A 15,080-nucleotide genomic window follows, 5' to 3' on the forward strand; every position below is an offset into this window, starting at 1 on the left:
ACCCCGAGTACCCTAGCAACCGCATAGCAACACCATAGCAACCACCCCGAGTACCCTAGCAACTGCATAGCAACACCCTAGCAACCACCCCGAGTACCCTAGCAACCGCATAGCAACACCTTAGCATCCACCCCGAGTACCATAGCAACCGCATAGCAACACCCTAGCAACCACCCCGAGTATCCTAGCAACCGCATAGCAACACCTTAACAACCACCCGAGTACCCTAGCAACCGCATAGCAACACCCTAGCAACCACCCCGAGTACCCTAGCAACCGCATAGCAACACCTTAGCAACCACCCCGAGTACCCTAGCAACTGCATAGCAACACCATAGCAACCAAACAGAGTGCCCTAGCAACCAATTTGCAAAATCTATATCTCTGCATCAGAACATCGTACAGACATGGGGGTTGGTTTATATTGTCAAGCAGCCTTTGGAGTATCATCACTGGTAGCTGCCAAGTCACTCCCTAGCAACCAAACAGTACCCTAGTAACCATTTTGCAAAATCTGTATCTCTGCATCAGAACATCTTCCAGACATGGGGGTTGGTTTATATTGTCAAGCAGCCTTTGGAGTATCATCACTGGTAGCTGCCAAGCCACTCCCTAGCAACCAAACAGAGTACCCTAGCAACCGTTTTGCAAAATCTATATCTCTGCATCAGTACATCGTAGAGACATGGCGGTTGGCTCTTTTGACTCATGCTAGCAATCTGGACTTCAACATGCTAGCAGTGAATAGCTACATGCTAATAGTGATTAGCTAAGTGCTAAAGTGGGCTAAGAACATGCTAATAACTCTATAAAAACTCCATAGTATCCATCTGTGACAATTACCAATCTATCTATCTATCTATCTATCTATCTATCTATCTATCTATCTAATAAAACTTAAACTTTCAAACTTCAAACTTTTAAAACTTCTTCAAACTTTCTGGCTATGCTTTTTCAAGCCAACTTAAAGTTTGTCCTCAAACTTTTTTATCTAGTTATTAAGTTGGCTTGAAAAAGCCAACTTACTGTAATCCTATTTAAACTTATTATTATTATTATTATTATTCTTCTTCTTACTTGAATTTCCAAGACTAACTCCTCCTAGAGCTTTAACTCCACAAACTCCAAACTCGGACTAGACCTTCAAACTGTTCTGACTTAGTGTGCTATATCTTTTCTAACTGATCCGACTTACGGTTTTCCTAAAAATGACTATTAAAGCTCGGAAAAATCCCATTGACTTTCATTGACGGAATGTTCAAATGAGCCAAGACATTCAAACTCCAACTGTCAAAATTCAAATTTAAACTACGGAAGCCTATTAGACTCAAAAACTCAATTAGACTCAACTGCCATTCTATGTACTATTTCTAATCCATTGAAACTCATTAAACTCTATCTATCTATCTATCTATCTATCTATCTATCTATCAACTCATTCAAACTAAATCTATCTATCTATCTATCTATCTATCTATCTATCTATCTATCTAACTCATTCAAACTCATCTATCTATCTATCTATCTATCTATCTAACTCATTCATACTCATCTATCTATCTATCTATCTATCCATCTATCTATCTATCTATCTATCTATCTCATTCAAACTCATCTATCTATCTATCTATCTATCTATCTATCTATCTATCTATCTATCTATCTATCTCATTCAAACTTATCTATCTATCTATCTATCTATCTATCATCACTGGTAGCTGCCAAGCCACTCCCTAGCAACCAAACAGAGTACCCTAGCAACCATTTTGGAAAATCTATATCTCTGCATCAGAACATCATAGAGACATGGGGGTTGGTTTATATTGTCAAGCAGCCTTTGGAGTATCATCACTGGTAGCTGCCAAGCCACTCCCTAGCAACCAAATGGAGTACCCTAGCAACCGTTTTGCAAAATCTATATCTCTGCATCAGAACATCGTACAGACATGGGGGTTGGTTTATAATGTCAAGCAGACTTTGGAGTATCATCATTGGTAGCTGACAAGCAACTCCCTAGCAACCAAACGGAGTACCCTAGCAACCGTTTTGCAAAATCTATATCTCTGCATCAGAACATCGTACAGACATGGGGGTTGGTTTATATTGTCAAGCAGCCTTTGGAGTATCATCATTGGTAGCTGCAAAGCCACTCCCTAGCAACCAAACAGAGTACCCTAGCAACCGTTTTGCAAAATCTATATCTCTGCATCAGAACATCGTACAGACATGGGGGTTGGTTTATATTGTCAAGCAGCCTTTGGAGTATCATCATTGGTAGCTGCAAAGCCACTCCCTAGCAACCAAACAGAGTACCCTAGCAACCGTTTTGCAAAATCTATATCTCTGCATCAGAACATCGTACAGACATGGGGGTTGGTTTATATTGTCAAGCAGCCTTTGGAGTATCATCATTGGTAGCTGCAAAGCCACTCCCTAGCAACCAAACAGAGTACCCTAGCAACCGTTTTGCAAAATCTATATCTCTGCATCAGAACATCGTACAGACATGGGGGTTGGTTTATATTGTCAAGCAGCCTTTGGAGTATAATCATTGGTAGCTGCAAAGCCACTCCCTAGCAACCAAACAGAGTACCCTAGCAACCGTTTTGCAAAATCTATATCTCTGCATCAGAACATTGTACAGACATGGGGGTTGGTTTTTATTGTCAAGCAGCCTTTGGAGTATCATCATTGGTAGCTGCAAAGCCACTCCCTAGCAACCAAACAGAGTACCCTAGCAACCGTTTTGCAAAATCTATATCTCTGCATCAGAACATCGTACAGACATGGGGGTTGGTTTATATTGTCAAGCAGCCTTTGGAGTATCATCACTGGTAGCTGCCAAGCCACTCCCTAGCAACCATACAGAGTACCCTAGCAACCGTTTTGCAAAATCTATATCTCTACATCAGAACATCGTACAGACATGGGGGTTGGTTTATATTGTCAAGCAGCCTTTGGAGTATCATCATTGGTAGCTGCCAAACCACTCCCTAGCAACCAAACAGAGTACCCTAGCAACCGTTTTGCAAAATCTATATCTCTGACTCAGAACATCGTACAGACATGGGGATTGGTTTATATTGTCAAGCAGCCTTTGGAGTATCATCACTGGTAGCTGCCAAGCCACTCCCTAGCAACCAAACAGAGTACCCTAGCAACCGTTTTGCAAGATCTATATCTCTGCATAAGAACATCGTAGAGACATGGCGGTTGGCTCTTTTGACTCATGCTAGCAATCTGGACTTCCAACATGCTACACATGCTAGCAGTGAATAGCTACATGCTAATAGTGATTAGCCTAATGTTAAATCTAACTACTAAACTAAAACTTAAACTTTTAAACTGAAAACTCTCAAACTTCACACTTTTAAAACTACTTCAAACTTTCTGGACCGGCTTTTTCAAGCCAACTTAAAGTTTGTCCTCAAACTTTTTTATCTAGTATTAATATTGAACCACTGTACTCACATGAACCGATTTAAATATGTTTTTAGTTCCTTTATGGATCTTGAGAGAGGAAATGTCATTGCTCCCTATGGAGGCCTCACGGAGCCATCGGATAAAATATCTCAATTTGTGTTCTGAAGATGAATGAAGGTCTTACGGATGTGAAACGACATGAAGGTAAGTAATAAATGACAGAATTTTAATTTTTGGGTGAACTAACCCTTTAAAGTATGTTAATTATTAAATAATAATTATTGTTAACACTTTACAAAAACGTCTTATTGGTTAACATTAGTTAATGCATTATCTATCATGAACTAACAATGAACAACATTTTTACAGCATTTTTACCTCTGTTAATGATTGTTAATAAAAAATGTACATTTTAGTTCACAATGCATTAACTAATGTTAACACATTTTCGATCTTAAAAATGTATCAGTAATTGTTGACATTATCATTAATAATACTTCTATAACATTTATTAATGTTTGTTTATCGTTAGTTTATGTTAACTAATGTAGTTAACTTATGTTAACAAATGAAACCTTATTGTAAAGTGTTACCGAATTATTTTTATGTGAGAATAAAGCAGAGCTCTGCAGAGTATTACACAGGGGTATCACAAGTCATTAAATTAGCATAGCTCTATGCAGGAAATCTGCTTCCTTAGACAATATTCAATTTAGTGGTTATTATAGAAAACAATTGTGGAATGCTCTGATGGACCAATCAGAATCAGGTATTCTCAAGAGACACAAGTAATAAGTTGAAAATTCTTTGAAACTAAAGGTCTGTAATCTAAACTAACAGCAACTGTGAAATGGTTGGTCATGCTGTCGATGAGACGTGCAGCCATTGTAGGAAGTCACAGAGTTCATTCCCTAAGGCAGACATTCAACAAACCAACGCAATGCCCAGAACAGCAGAATCAACAGAAATGTTCTGAATGTGTGTATAGACATAAAGATAAATGCTTGCAAACAAAACAAAGAAAAACAAAAAAAGCCATTTCATGTCCAACATATTTTCATGATGACATTTTAATCGTTCATATCGCATACGCAATGCATGTACGTGTGCGCGATCACTCACTCTAGGGTACGGCAGGCCACTGCTGGTGTTAAATGCAGGCAGCAGTCTGAGTCCAAGATCTTTGGCCATGTGCAGCAGCTCATTCTGGTACCAGAGCATTCGGCCACTTTCTTTCAACATGACAGCCATGGAATGGCCTCCCAGCAGTCCACTAAAAGAACAGTAAAGTTTTACAAAAAACAGCCACATTTTACAATACAGATTTAAAATGCCACGTCACGCCAGTCCATTTTGAAACTCTGACGGAGATGTCTTACTCACCCCAGCACCCGGATGTTGGTCTCAAACACAGACACCACAATGTCATTATCCAAGCGTACATCCTTCACCACTCTCCTCACCGCCGCCTCAAACTCCACCGTCTTATTTAACAGCTGTGAGATGTCAGAACAGGTCATGAGCAAACAGCCTTGGGTTTAACTGTACATATTTGTATTTGCAAGAGGTTTCAAGTTCTGCTTGAGATGTTACTCACTGCAAGAGTGTCAAGAGTGTCGATAAGGGTGAGGGAGAACCTGACGGAACAGGAAAACATGTTTTCATCTCTGTTTTAAACATTTCCTTAAAAATCAATTAATAAAAAGAAATTTCGACACATCTCCAACTAACTTACTTCCCCAGGGCATCATCTATATCCCCTCGACTGGGCTCTAGTCCACGTACTCGGCCACGGCAAGTCAAAGGCATCAGCTCGTCTGCGGGGTAGGCATGGTCCTGTCAAAATGAAAAGAACAGTGATAAAATGAGATGAAACCAGGCAGATTTTAACATGAATCTGTCTCCCCTATCCTCGCGACTCTCCTGTTTGCTTTAAAACAGGAGTTTTAATCAGGAGGCTATCAAATTTCAGTTTCACGCATCTTATATTTCCAACCTGCTTAGAGACACTTCTGGGCATACCAGAGACTTCTGGGAAGTATTTTACACTTGTCAGGAACATGTATTGGCAAACTAGCAATGTTAAAGGGATAGTTCATCCATAAATAAAAATTCAGGCATCATTTATTCACCCTCATGTTATTCCTAATTTATATCACTTTCTTTCTTCTGTGAGACATGAAGATATTTTAAAGAATAGTTTTTTTGTCCATAATCTGAAAGTCAGTGGGGTCCAAAACAACACTGAACCCTAATGACTTTTTAATGTATGGACAAAAAATTCTACAGAAAGAAAAGTTAATTTAATGTGCCATAGTTACATGAGCGAAATGCATTTATTATAATGTAATAACAGTCAATTATGCATAATTACATGCAATTAACACTAAGCCAAACCTTAACCCTAAACCTATAATTATGTTGTTAAGTAATGTTACTCAGAACTTATTTGTGCAATAACATTGTGTCAACGGCACACAAAAATAAAGTGTGACCAGAAATGCATTCACATTTTTTGAAAATAAATAAATAAATAAATAAAATACTTTCAGCATGGAAGCATTAAAATGTTACAAATAGATTTCTATTTCAAATAAATGCTCTTCTACTCTACTTTCTTATCATTAAAGATTGATTTTCACACAAAAAATATTAAGCAGCACAACTGTTTTAAACACTGATAATAATAATGACCAAATCAGCATATTAAAATGAATTCTGAGGGATCATGTGACACTAAAAACTGATGCTGAAAATTCAGCTTTGCCATCACAGGAACAAATTATATGTTAAAATACATTCAAATAAAAAAATGTTTTATTATTTCGCAATAGTACTGTTTTACTGTATTTTTGGAAGAATACGGCCTTCGTGAGTCTAAGAAACTTCTTTCAAAAACATTTAAAAACCTACATAGAAAAACTACACAGAACTTTGGATGCAGATGGAAAAGTAGTATTGAAATTTCCATGTGTACCCAGCTGTCAACAAGAGAAGTTATTAGTCACTGTGTACATACCATGTAGTTCTGATAAGCGTGGTCAAACATTTCCAGCACTTGGTTCCTGAGAAGTAAAGGCATTTATTAAATGAAGAAAAACACAGAATTATATAGCAAGCAATTCATAATTTCACAAGTCCACACATACCTCAGTTTGCTCTTCTCATCTCTGCTCATGGTCTCAGACAACCTGATGGAGGTTCCCATAAAAAACAGCAGCAAAAAAGCAGGCAACATTGTTGCAGAATAAAGCATCCCAACCTTCATGTAGATGAAGTCACCCTAGGCAACTCTTTAATGCCTCAGATGAGTTTATTTAGCACCAAGTTAGAGTTCCACCACCTCTGGTCCATCATTTTCAAATTTAATGTAAAAAAAGTAAGATGCAGGCCAGATTCAGTAACACCCACAGCATTTGAATACATTCACCGTTCCAGCTCAATAACTGTACAGTTCCTGTTCTTATCTAAACGTCTCTCTCGGATGAATGCAGCTCTGGTGCATTTCTGAGATGCTTTTAGTGTCTATTAAAAAAATGACTAAAGAAGGAAGCTCGATCAAGTCACTTTTCATTAGTGTTGGTCAGCCAGCTGCTGTTGTCACCTTGATAACACGTTGGCACCCATGTGACACATTGGCATGCTACACTCTATTGAGTATCAGCTATAAAACAACAAAATTACATCACTGTAGATCCCCAGCAGAGACAGGCTCAAGAGGAGCTCCAGATGGGGCCATGGAAAAAGATGCTTTGTCTCTAATAGCAACCATCACCATGGGTGACACGATCAGCAGTTTATATCCCCAGAAAGAAGGAGAGAACGCATTGTATTGATCCCACTAGAACTTATGGCAATTAGTTAGATAGTATGCAGGTCCCAATCCCATCTTCGTCATACTAAAAACAAGATTAAACCATGTAGAAAATGCTACGGCGTTATTAAAAAAATAAAATATCAAGCGAAATGTTGTTGTCAAGAGGATTTGCTGAGGAAAAAAAGATTAATTAACCCGTCACGCTTTGTTGTTTAGCTCGCCGGCTAACCCGTCGATGACAGCTCGGCATCAGTGGGCATATGTTTTTGTGGCATAAACGCTGCTGTAAGTTAGCGGAAGTAGAGCTTCTTAAATCTGTTCTTCTATCATCCGCGAGTGATTAGATGGTCCATTCAGCTCCCAGATTCCGATAAATAAAAACTATTCCTTGTAAGAGTGATTTTATATCAGCTGTAATACAAAGGGCCAGAGGTCTCTCTCAGGATCGCTGAGTGAATGATGAACACCACAGTCTTACGACAGATCATAGGCAGACGTCAACATCCGCATCCGGGTAGCGCCGAGAGTACACGCCCCTTAAATTGTGTGGCGCAGAAACTACAGTTCCCAGCTTGCCTTGCAAGCAAGCTTTTTACGTTTGCAATATTTTAAATATATATATAAAATTAACATATACAAATATAATAAAATGAAAATATAAATAATACAAAAACAAAAGAATCCTGATGTATTAGTAAAATATTATTTGTTATGCAGTTCACTGAAAGTACACGTCGTATCATTGTCTGCTTTAAATTTATTTAAACTTATTAATTCAGTACAACACATTTTCACATTTTAATATAATGTATACAAGTCATCTAAATAAAATTAAAAAGTAACTCCCTGGTTTATCGCATATTTTACTTTTCAAGACGTAGCAAAAAGTGCTTATGCTTCCGTAAGCATGCGTCACATGATTGCCTCGTGCAGGGACGTCATGTCCAAACAAGTACAGTAGTTCAACGGACAGTGCAGTCAGTGACAAGTGGATACTGCCCGAGCTCATTGAACTAAAGAGAAAGGTAAGCGACTGTCTTTTAATTGTGGACTGAATTCAAATGTAATTGGTCGGTCAAGGTGAATGATTATGTGGTCATTTAGCGAAAGAAATTACAACTTGAGACTTTTCAGGGCCATTTAAAATCTGTTTGAACCAAATGTAAGACATGTAATGTCCATGGAGTTGTTCAATCTGCTTACTCAATTGACGTTTCTCGTTGTTGTGTATGCAGAGATGTCTCGAAACGTAAAAAAGCTCACTGGTCTCGTGGCAGCTACATTCACTCCACTTACCGCAGAAGGGTGAAATAATTAATTTCTCAATAAATGCTTTACATCATATACCTTGCGTGCAGTGATTTGGTTATTGTTATTCAACCTTTGCTCTTTTTAGGGAGATCAATCTCTCTGTAATTGGACCATACATTGATTACCTAATAGATAAACAGAATGTCAAGAGTGTGTTTGGTAAGTCAAACCTATTAATTTAATCAAAGATTTTGGGAAATAAGCCAGCATGTTTTCTCATTTATATCATTTGTAATCTAAACCACCTTTTTTGTAGTTAATGGCACAACAGGTGAGGGCTGTTCACTAACTGTGGACGAAAGGAAGCAGCTTGCTGCAGCTTGGTGCCAACATGGAAAGGGCAAGTGAGTTATAACATGTTATTCAGGATTGGGCAATGATTATGTCCCAGGGGTTGTAAAAGTTACTGACATAATGACATTATGACATAATGTTAACAGAAAAACATTTTTTATTTATTATGTGACTGTGTGTCTTTGTCGTTTATTTTTTGCCACTTCTCACGTTTATTGCTTGTATAATTATTGCTGACCCAGACATTCCATTTTAAAATAGGCAAATCCGGCATAAGAAATTTTAAGTATTCATTTTAATGTGAAAATTATAAAAAATTTAATCAAAAAGTGGGAGAAAAAATCATAAACAATTTCAACATTTGTTGTGTGAAAATGATTTACATAAATTTTTACATTTCCACCACGACCAGCAGTTTTACTCCTAATGAGTAATAATGTCAAATTATATGAAAAGTGTGAACATGTTATCTAATTGTGTGTGTGTTCAGGATACATCCATTTCTAGCTATGAATTAAGTCTTAGCAAGACAACGGAGTTGGCCAAAAACAGTTAAACTATCATTTCCAACACAAAATGCTTGTATTTCCTGTGAATCAACTTCTAGATACATACATGGTGGATATGATTCGGAAAAAACAAAAATAACAAAATTCTCCTGTGATGCAATAAGTATGTCCACTGTTGGATATTACTGTTTAAGATTGTCCATAGCCTAAGAAACACCTTAATAAACATCTTTTCTCATAGAAGTTGCCATTGCTAGAGTTTTCATTTCTTTCTACTTTATATGTGTGTTCAGGCTTGAGCAAGTGGTTGTTCATGTTGGCTGCATGAGTATAAAAGACTCTCAAGAACTGGTGAGCACACTGCTTAACATGCCCTTTTATTCACATGCATTATCTGCATCTTTCATGCACATACCACTTTTCTTAATGCACTTTCATAACTGCAGTCCCACTTATATATCTCTCGCCATTTGTTCCCATGTTTATCCATTCGTGTTTCAGCACGTTCAGATAAACAGCTAGTTCTCTCCTCGTGACTGTTTAAAAATGCTGACTGGATGTTTTTTACTTTCCTTCAGGCTCGGCATTCCGCCAGTATAGGGGCTGATGCCATAGCAGTGATCTCTCCTTCCTATTTCAAACCCATTAATGCAGGTTTTAACCCCCTTTTTCTAAACGCTACTTAATTAATCTCATGTTACCAAATGTGCTTTTGTATAATTGTCATAAAACAAATGACTTTTCTCTTTTCACAGATGCATTGAGGTTGTTTATAAAGGAAGTGAGCGCCTCTGCTCCAGATCTTCCGATGTATTATTATCATATTCCAGGCATGACCGGTGTTGCATGTAAGAGCAGGCCCATGTGTCATCATTACTGGCAGTCAAAACACTTACGCCTTGAGTATTGCACAGTACTCAATTTTTGAATGAGTCAGATTCACATGTGAGAGATTGACTAATTGACTTCCTCCTGGTCTCAGTTTTCTTTTTTCTTTTTTTTTTTTTCCAGTGGAGGCAGCTGATGTTCTAAATGGGATAGAGCGGATGATCCCCTCATTTCAGGGAGTGAAATACAGTGGGACCGACCTGAGGGATCTTGGACAGTGTGTCTCTTACAGTCAAGCCCATAACTGGTCTGTCTTGTACGGAGTAGATGAGGTATGAAATCCCACTCGTTCATCTACTGAATTTTTCCTGCTAGTGTAACCAGTTTTGATTTTGTGTTTTGCTTGACACTTTGTTACATAGCAACTCTTGGGAGCTTTGGTACTAGGTGTTCATGGAGCAGTAGGAAGGTGAGTCCCAACATCATGGCATCTTACAACTCTTTCTCTGGCCTCAGTTGCCAAAAATTCATGACCTTTTACTGTTTTTCTTTCTGGTTTGTGATAATACATTAGCTATGTTCCATATAGATTTGTATATTTAACTTATACGCAAAATTGGAATATCTCTTATAACCTTTGAGAATAAAGCACTGTTTCCATCCCATGTGTTTAAGAGAACTAAATCATCACTTTCTGGTGAAATTGGAAGAAAAATTTAAGTTGTTGCACCACCATGGTTTTGTGCCACAGAGCGCACTGACAAAATGCGCTGTCATGTTATCTTGCGTCCTGGTGTTTTGGAACGCAATCGTGTGATACACTTTTGGGAGGTTATTATACCAAATCATTCTAATGACAGACTTTGGCTCAGGCATTTCAGAATGATTAAACCAGGGCTGCCAGGTTTTCACAACAAAACCCGCCCAATTGCTACTCTCAACTAGCCCAGTCGTGTTTCAGGGGGGTCCCCCAGTAAAAATTGCATTCCAGGGGGTAAAATCCACATTTTTGGTGGGGTTCCCCTGATAAAATTTGCTTTCCAGTGGCTAAATATCATGTTATTTGGGGTCGCTGCAAGTTATGGATATGAAAAACAACACACAGTTAACAGTGTTAAAGTAGCCTAATTCCGCAGGAAAACCGCGTACGGCAACACTGGATTAAACTTGAGATTTAAAATTTGAGATGCTGTGCAATGAAATTGATTCACTGGTTAGTCCAGTTATCCAATCACATCCTCTGCTGAGGCAAAGTCATGTGAGTTTTTGCTGCGCATCAAGATATTTATTTGGTAAATGTGTTTCCATCATAGTTTATGTGCATGTCTTCTTATCTGATAAAAAAAAAAAAAAATCTACCTCTTCTACATATGAATCTACATATGCTTTTTTTATACACATTTTTAGAATTTTTTTGCACCTCTTAAAATATTTCCATCCAGCAGTTTTTATGCGATATCCCAAAATTTGCATTAAAAAAGTGGTTGGAAACAGCTATTGTATCGTTCAGTGTCTCCTGTGGCTGATTTGCTTAATGGCTGTAGTGTAGCTTCAGTTTTATGTTCCCTTTTTATTTTAAAACTGCAATAACAACTGATACACATTTATGTTTAAAGGTTATGGCTTGACAGTAAATTGCAGAAAAACCAGTACCTGCTGACACACCTTCGTAGCTTAAAAAAACGTAACCTATAATGCATTGCTGAAGACCATGCAACACTCTCTCTATCCTCTCCAGCACATATAACTACCTCGGATGCATAGTGAACCAGATGCTTTCCGCTTTTGATAATGGCAACCACATGCAGACCAGAGCCCTGCAGGTACGTCATTCATGTGCATTTCTCATTTAGTGCTGCTTTAATTTTTAATTTTGTTTTTACTTCATCCACATGTTTTCAGTTTAATTAATTAATTTTCAGTTGAATGAATTTGCTTCTCTGTTTACAGTTTGAATTTATGGAGGTCATCACATTTGCTAAGAACCTTGGTGAGTTGAGTGTTTTGTGTCATTCAAATGTTTGGGGTTGGTAAGATCTTATGGCTGCATTTATTTGATCAAAAATACAGTAAAAATGTGAAAGATTGATGCAATTTAAAATAACTGATATCTATTTTAATATATTTTAAAATGTAATTTATTCCTGTGATGCCAAAGTTGAATTTTCAGTAGCCATTACTCTAGTCTTCAGTGTCACATGATCCTTGTAATATGCTGATTTTTTTTTTTTTTTAAGCAATATTTAAATCAGTTGTGCTGCTTAATAATATTGTAAAGACTGACACATTTTTTTCAGGATTCTTTTATGAATAGAAAGTTCAGAAGAACAGCATTTATTGGAAATAGAAATCTTTTGTAACATTATAAATGTCTTGACTGTCACTTTTGACCAGTTTAATGTGTCCTTGCCGAATAAAATTATTAATTTCTTTAAAATATTAAATCATACTGACCCCAAAACTTTGAATGGTATTGTACTCCCAGTACAGCTGTGATGTGTCAGTAAGACATTGCTTTTGTTGTTTTTGTGCATATTATAGGGAACTTTTTATTAACTTCATTCCATCATGTATGCTCTCCAGGGTTTGATGTGGCCGTGAATAAGCAGGTGATGAGTGAAGTGTCAGGGTTAGTGCTGGGTCCTCCCCGACTCCCGCTGCTGCCTTGCCCTGTCTCAAAGGCCCAGGCTATAGCACAGAAAATCAAGGACTTCTCTCAGAGACATTAAAATAAAAGTAGAAATTTCTGTGAGCCTGCATGAAATTGCAAAAAAAAAAAAAAAAGGTTTGTATTGTTATCAAGCTGTAAACTGTTCCATATTTCTTTACACTACAGTATGTTGATGTACTGTATCTTTTATATGTGCATGCTTTTTACATTTCGTACTTTATACTTGGATTGCCTTTTTTATTGTTTTGTTTGTTGTAAACGCACATCTTTAGCATTTACATTTTATATAATTAATAACATTACAATGCAGGTAGAAATGTTAATGAACTTACTTGAATTACCCTAAAGAGTTATGAATAATCCACAGCATTACTGATTTCTCTACACCATTGATGTACTGCACCTTGTATACCTCAATGTGTATATTGTATGTGTTTTTTTTTCTTGTCTTGAGATGAAATGTGTTAAAGCACACACATATGTAAGTCTTTAACATTTTCTTTCTTTTTTGTTAGACATATTCTTTAATACTGTCTTAATTTTGGCTGGTGCTGATGTAACTTAATGGACCAAACTGTTTTAATCTTGGAGTTTCTTATGTTTGCTGATTTGTATGTTTCCACATACAAAAAGGGACATTTTTTTTAATCTTTACATTCTCTGAGTAAAGATTATTACTCATTATTGAATACAAGTCATTCCTTTGAAATTCTAAATCAACTTCATCATAGCCTGAAATATGCCCGTTTTAATTTGGTCAGCAGTTGCTTTTTATTTTTTTACTGTTTGGTCTATTTTCTTTGGCTTTTCCACTTTATTGTTAGAGAGCCCTAGAATTTACCTCACTCTTTGAAGACTTCCTAATTTCTGCTTGATGGAGAAGTTGAGAAGGGACAGAATATGTCTTTCTGTCTCTGAATAATTCAGCAGTCATAATGCTGTTATGTCACCGGTATTTCCCAACATCATCGAATTTCCTCCCTGTTCAAGCCTGTGGTGAAAAACTGCCAGACTGGAGCAAAATTGAACCTTTTAAGTGGATGAAATGCTCCTGCCTCCTCTGGTTTTTGGTTTAATCTCATAATCTCAAATAAACAGCACCTCAGGTGACATTTCCGGTTTTGGATAATTCACATTAATATAATGAAATCAAGTCTGAAAACGTAATGTTTTTTTTCTTAAATACATGTTTGTATGGAAACATTGTAGGAGTGTGGGAAACACCTCAGGAGTCAGGACACACTGGCCTAGACTGCACTATCACCACCTAATCAGTGTTTTTTACTGCTGACTTTACATTGTGACTAAAAAAAAGTGCAGTTACATGACCATTTATCAGCTGCATCAGCAGAAACAACACTAGCAATTTCCTCCAGTGAGAATACGAGTAAAGGAAACAACTGCCTGCAACAGACACTTTTAAAATTCATGTCATGACCACGTTTCCTCTAGAAAAAGCTGTCTGACTACAAATTAGAGACTGTTTTTCTGGACACATATGTGGATACACTTTTTAAATTTCTTTTGAAACATCTCGTGTTATTATATCAAAGTTTTTGTATTTCTGATTTTCTGAGATTGTCTGGTTCTTGACTATTTTTTTTATTATTATTTACATTATTCCCGGGTCTCAGCCTCTGTCCAAAAGACTCCCTTTTTGACTGAGCCCTTATGTGAAATGCTGCAATTTGTTACAGTTATTTAGCTTTGAGCTTGTTTTAGAAGATAGCTAGATACAGTATTTTTTTTTTCCGTGGCAGAGGAATTTTCTGCAAAGACGAGTATGACTCAAAATGAACCCGTTCATACTTTTTCCACTCCACAGTTGTCGTCACTTCATAAATTACCCACTGGGGTTTTGATTTAAAGAGATTTATCCATTAATTCCCTGTCTTTTATATACGCCAGATGAATGTGTAGACCACAAAACCGAGTAATAACAAAATGGTGAATCCGTTATCGAGACGTTGGTATCTGTAAGTTGTTTATTTATCATAACTGATGTGATATTTCGGTGAATCAGAAATAATAAGGGCCACAATTTTTGCTTTTAAAGCTCCAATGAAGATCTAGATTAAGCTAAAATCTCTGTGTTGTTGGACTGAAACACAGTAAGCACACAAATGTTAATTTTTTTATTAACAAAATATCAAATAAATACCTCATATCTAAATTATTTATTTCTGTCATTCAAAAGCACATCTAATGCCCAATCACAGGCGGAACC

At 37.0% G+C, this 15,080-nt stretch overlaps 2 protein-coding genes across 4 annotated transcripts in view; one reads left to right on the plus strand and one right to left on the minus strand.

Moving 5' to 3' along the window:
- The window catches only part of edem3 (ER degradation enhancer, mannosidase alpha-like 3), a 31,235-nt gene extending 23,504 nt beyond the window's left edge, over positions 1 to 7,731 (minus strand). For 2 of the 3 annotated variants that reach the window (XM_067394684.1, XM_067394682.1), the window contains exons 1-6: positions 6,573 to 7,730; positions 6,443 to 6,488; positions 5,159 to 5,259; positions 5,021 to 5,060; positions 4,807 to 4,919; positions 4,546 to 4,696 (exon numbers count right to left, since the gene is read on the minus strand). In XM_067394684.1, coding sequence (XP_067250785.1) covers positions 4,546 to 4,696; positions 4,807 to 4,919; positions 5,021 to 5,060; positions 5,159 to 5,259; positions 6,443 to 6,488; positions 6,573 to 6,691 — 570 coding nt within the window. In that variant the 5' untranslated portion in view covers positions 6,692 to 7,730. Of the gene's footprint in view, positions 1 to 4,545; positions 4,697 to 4,806; positions 4,920 to 5,020; positions 5,061 to 5,158; positions 5,260 to 6,442; positions 6,489 to 6,572 lie in introns of all 3 variants that reach the window. The other variant, XM_067394681.1, reaches the window with a different exon arrangement.
- A 409-nt stretch (positions 7,732 to 8,140) lies between these two features.
- On the plus strand, positions 8,141 to 14,421 carry npl (N-acetylneuraminate pyruvate lyase (dihydrodipicolinate synthase)). Its single transcript, XM_067393624.1, has 12 exons — positions 8,141 to 8,265; positions 8,476 to 8,545; positions 8,637 to 8,710; positions 8,808 to 8,895; positions 9,648 to 9,705; positions 9,933 to 10,008; positions 10,110 to 10,202; positions 10,366 to 10,514; positions 10,605 to 10,651; positions 11,921 to 12,005; positions 12,133 to 12,172; positions 12,766 to 14,421. The coding sequence occupies exons 2-12, from the start codon at positions 8,478 to 8,480 to the stop codon at positions 12,909 to 12,911; spliced, it is 924 nt and encodes a 307-aa protein (XP_067249725.1). The 5' UTR covers positions 8,141 to 8,265; positions 8,476 to 8,477; the 3' UTR covers positions 12,912 to 14,421.
- Positions 14,422 to 15,080: the final 659 nt, after the last annotated feature.

Source organism: Chanodichthys erythropterus, chromosome 9 (assembly GCF_024489055.1).
Source record: "Chanodichthys erythropterus isolate Z2021 chromosome 9, ASM2448905v1, whole genome shotgun sequence".
Taxonomy (NCBI): Eukaryota; Metazoa; Chordata; class Actinopteri; order Cypriniformes; family Xenocyprididae; genus Chanodichthys; species Chanodichthys erythropterus.

Coding starts and splice junctions, on each gene's coding strand:
- npl (XM_067393624.1), top strand. CDS start 8,478: ATGTCTCGAAACGTAAAAAAGCTCACTGGTCTCGTGGCAGCTACATTC. Junction 8,896..9,647: donor TGCCAACATGGAAAGGGCAA/GTGAGTTATAAC, acceptor ATGTGTGTTCAG/GCTTGAGCAAGTGGTTGTTC. Junction 12,173..12,765: donor CACATTTGCTAAGAACCTTG/GTGAGTTGAGTG, acceptor TATGCTCTCCAG/GGTTTGATGTGGCCGTGAAT.